This window comes from Notothenia rossii, assembly GCF_949606895.1.
Source record: "Notothenia rossii genome assembly, chromosome: 8".
In the NCBI taxonomy this organism is placed as follows: domain Eukaryota; kingdom Metazoa; phylum Chordata; class Actinopteri; order Perciformes; family Nototheniidae; genus Notothenia; species Notothenia rossii.
The window spans coordinates 27,832,345-27,836,863 of NC_136906.1; the positions used below are offsets into that span (position 1 = coordinate 27,832,345).

The 4,519-nt window shown below is 40.2% G+C and overlaps 1 protein-coding gene across 1 annotated transcript; it reads right to left on the bottom strand.

Annotated features, from left to right (window-relative positions):
- Window positions 1-7: 7 nt before the first annotated feature.
- Window positions 8-3,514, bottom strand: tmem100a (transmembrane protein 100a). Its single transcript, XM_079646121.1, is given in 3 exon segments — window positions 8-1,273; window positions 1,276-1,692; window positions 3,197-3,514. Coding segments are annotated over 2 exon segments (399 nt in total). The 5' UTR covers window positions 1,603-1,692; window positions 3,197-3,514; the 3' UTR covers window positions 8-1,201.
- Window positions 3,515-4,519: the final 1,005 nt, after the last annotated feature.

A 4,519-nucleotide genomic window follows, 5' to 3' on the forward strand; every position in this document is an offset into this window, starting at 1 on the left:
TCTTTCCTTACAGTATGGAAGTACACTGGGCAATAAGTAATCAACACTATACACAATGTTCCTTTTGATGTCTACAATTTGTCAAATCTACTCAGTGTCACTTTATAGATTTTGTTTAATACTGAGTATAATGATTAAGATAATCAAGGTAAAGCTGCAATAGTTTTTGTTGAATAATAGATTACCCGATTGACATAATTGGCAATTACTTTGATATCCCTATAATCGTTAAAGTATGTTTTAATGTATTTATGTACATTTTTCAATGTATTATATTATATTTAAGTGAATTTCTTTGGGTTTTAGACTCTTAAGGACATTGCCTTGGACTTTGAGAAAACATTTTTCCCTTTTTTCTGATATTTTATAGACCAAACGATTCACTGAGAAATGTATGGACAGGTACAACAAATTTAAGTTGCAGCCCTAAATCAAAGTGCTTTGAGAGAATACGTATTTAACGTTAAACATTCTCTCTGGGTAAAATATCGTGTGCCATCTAATCCGATTTGCTGAGAAAATATTTGCAGATTTGAAGGAAAATCCTCACATTGAGTACCATAAACTTCCATAGCAGACAATCCTTGAGAGATGAACACTGACACTTCATAAACAGTTGAGGAGAAGTAAATGAAGGATGAATCATTGTCCTGGATTTTCCAGTTTCCCTTTCCTTCTCCTGGGCCTTTCAAAGCACACATTCTCTTTAGAATCAAAGCCGCCACATCCAACAGCAGATTGATGGGAGACTTCCTCTACACGGTGGTAATTCATCTTAATTGTGATCCATTCCTCTTGGCTGCGTTCCCAGTTGGCCAGATGCTCGACGTCTGTTTGACCAATAAATCCCTTACAATGTCTTCAAAGCATTAAGGTCTGGGCGTATAAAGTCTGTGGTAAAAAAAGGCTTTTACAGGTTGGAAGAGGCTAGCCAACATCTGTATGCAGCTGGTCATGTCCAGAAAACAGAAGATGAATTATTACCATCAAATTGGACGTACAGGGTCCCACGACTTAATAGACGGAAGCATATGTGCATAAATCAATCCTGAAATTAAAATGTAAGTTGAAGCGTCCTCAACATATTGTCTTCAGTGATTGTGGTTCTTGTCTTTTTTGATGTATTTTATCCATGGTTCTCCAACTCATTCTCAAAACCAGGCCTTTTCAGACCCAGAAAACCAGGTGTCTAACTTCTAGTTCAAGTAAAAATACTCCTCTGGTTGGCGACCAGGGCGGTCTGGCTCTCCCGCCGCCTCTCCTTCTTCCTCCTCTCAGTCTCATCTTCCAGCAGACCACGCTGGACGCCAAGAGCACCAACCCGGCCGAGAGGAGCACCAGGCCAAAGTAGGAGATGGTGGATCCATGCGAGTTGAAGCTGTAAGCCACAGCGGTGACCACGATGCCGGCGATTAGGACCACCACACCAAAGGGGATGGTGCAGCGGTAACAGGAGAGCTCGGCCCCCCCCGTGGCTGCGGTCAGCTGCACTTCATTGACCAGGGGGATGTTCACCTGGGTGGCTGTGGGACTCTCTGTGTTGTTGGCCTTCTCTGGGGTCGCTGGCGTTCTCATGGCGTCCTCATTAGCTTCTTCTGGCATTGCAGGAATTAGAAATCCTCTGTTAACCAACCACAGATGGTTCCTTCGCTGTCGCCCCTTTACCTCCCTTCCTTGCTAGGGTGTTCCAGTCTGTGTGGGGAGGAAATTGCAAAAGTCATACTTGTTGTTCAACACATGACAAAGACTTTCCAGAAATAGTTGTTTTTTGGTAGATTTTGACACCACATTTCACAATTCAGCAACACTTTTCTGACCCCCCCCCCCCCACACACGCTGCTTTAATGTAACTTCTTTGCACAATCCCAGCCGCCGCCCCCTGACCCCGGCAGAGGAGTTGTCTGAATGACGCAGGACCACTCAGCCCTGCACGAGCTGAGACATTCCCTGGAGAGCGCAGGATATGGCATTACAAACTGCTCCGTGAAATGCGAGGAGCTTCGAAATCACCAGCAATTTCCCAAGCACTCATTCTTTCCTCCATCGCATCAAGAGTCAGTGACAATAAATGGGTAGTGTCAGGTATGCTATCTTTAAAATGCTTACTTTTTTATTAAGAGGGCCAAATATATCTCTTGTAGAATTGTATAAGGTTTTTTAGAAGTCTGACATGTCGTTCCCAAACTAAGGTGTCAGCTGAATTTGATGAAGAACCTGAGAATTGAAGCTTGGTAAAGTTAACTTAAAAAACAACAACATTGTGGTTATTTAGTTAGAGAATTCCAATCACAAAGTTACCACGGTTATAAAGAGATCTAGTTTTTTTGTTTAGTCATTTTTTAAGCTAAAATGCAAATCATTCGCTCTTTCCAGCTCTTCAAATATGAGTGTTTGATGCTTTTATTTGTTGTGTAGGATTGTAAAAACCTCTTTGATGTTAAATGTGGGAAATCATAAAATAAATGTTGCATTATTTTTTAGACACTTTATTGACATTTTTTAATTTATTAGAATGTAAATAATGCTATACTTGTGAAGTAGGCCTAATCTGGACTTTTCTTTCGAACATAGTGGTTGCCAGATCTTTACCAAGTATCAGAAAGAGGAGAAGAAGAAGAAGAAGAAGAAGAAGAAGAAAAATGTCTGCTCTATAAAATAACCGTAAAGCTATTATCGTTAAAGCCAACTATAAAGTTTTGCCTCTTAAGGACTTTAAAAGCTTTTCTAAGCAACACCATCTGTGAAGGAACATCAGGCTTTGTTTGAAATGCTCTTGATCACACTTGATCCTTTGTACTCATAAAATGTAAATTTGAAATGTTACACGAGAAAAAACTATCAGGGGAAAAGGGTCCAAGATGTGAAGCAGAAACAGTTTAATACAAAAACAAGTTATAGTATGAAAGAAGACGTAATTAAATGAAATTACAGCCAGTATAGCGTATTTTACAATGTATGACAGGTGTGTAATAAGCATGGCAAATGTTTGTTAAGGCTAATTAGCGATAAGAAAAAAAAGTAATTAAGTACAGAAAAACATACTTTTTTAGCAAAAATAATCTGCAACCACGGCAATGTAAACTGACTTGGGGCCTGGTAATAAGAAAACTTACCTTTAAACTTCAGCTTTTTATTTGTAATGAAGTAAATCCACAGCTCGACAAAGCAGAGTACAGACAGAAGAAAGGTTACTTGCCTCACAGCCGTTTTCCATGTCGCGCAAAGTGCTCCTCTGCTGCAGGGAAGCGTCGCCTCTGTGGAAACCCGCTCATAAAATATTCAGTCAGATTAATCTAATTAAAAGACTTCTTCTGTGTTGAAGTCGACCGCAAACAGCTTCTCTTTCCGGGCTGGAATATGACTCCCATTCAGGAGAGGCGTCCCCCCGTGAAGTCCTCAGGTTCAGGGCAGCGGCTCGGACTGCCATCCCCATTCAGAACAACTATTTCAAGTATCGATGACTTCAGCATCAAGCCAACCGCAGCAAGGGGGAGACCACTTCCGGTCATTCATTTCAAAATAAATCTAATTTTGTAGCGAGCATTGATTGCAATTGATTTCCCTTGTATACAATTATTTTGAAATCAAAATGTGTTTATTTCCTTACTATTTATAATTGATCACTGAAATGTAGTTTTATAGGTGTTGCTGAAAAAAACAGCTTAGACCAGTTTAAGATGGTTGCTGGTGTTAGCTGGTGTTAGGCTGGTTTAGTTGGTTTACCAGGCTGCACAAGCTGGCCAAGCTGGTCTTGCTGGTTTGTTAGTTGGCCAGCTTGGTATGGCTGGTCAACCGGGCCAGGTAAGCTGGTGTCTGCTGGTGTTAGGCTGGTTTAGTTGGTTTACCAGGTTGGTCAAGCTGGCCAGGCTGGTCTTGCTGGTTTGTTAGTATAGTTGGCCAGCTTGGTATGGCTGGTCAACCGGGCCAGGTAAGCTGGTGTCTGCTGGTCAAGCTGGCTGGCTGGACTGTCTGCTGGTCAAGCTGGCTGGCTGGACTGACCAGCAAAGCCCGCCTGGTAAGCTGGTCAAGCTGGTTAGGATGGTTTGATTTTTTACATTATGGATTTCTCCCCACATACTATTAACTAAGTTAATTCATATGACCTATGGACCTGGTTTGTTCTGTTCTTTATTTCAACAAAAATAATTGAAAGATTAAATTGATGTGATTTCATGTATTTAATTTACTTTGAGTAAAATGTAATTAATCAATTAAAATCTGATAGATGGAGCAGTTCCTTCATTCATTCATATAATCAAACAATTTAACAGTACAATCATGCAGGTGGCATATTCAACGCTAAATAGTTTAATGTGCAGGAACTGTGGTTTTGATTGACAAATGTAGTAGTAATGTTAAATATGATGAATTAATGAATGCAATATGCTGTGAATTAAAACAAAGTTTAAGAAAAGCATCACAGCTTTTAATTTAAAACGAAGTCTTTAATTTAAATTGGATACAGGAAGTGGCATTCGACCGACCAATGGTGTAATTCCATCACTCAGCTGAATTTCTA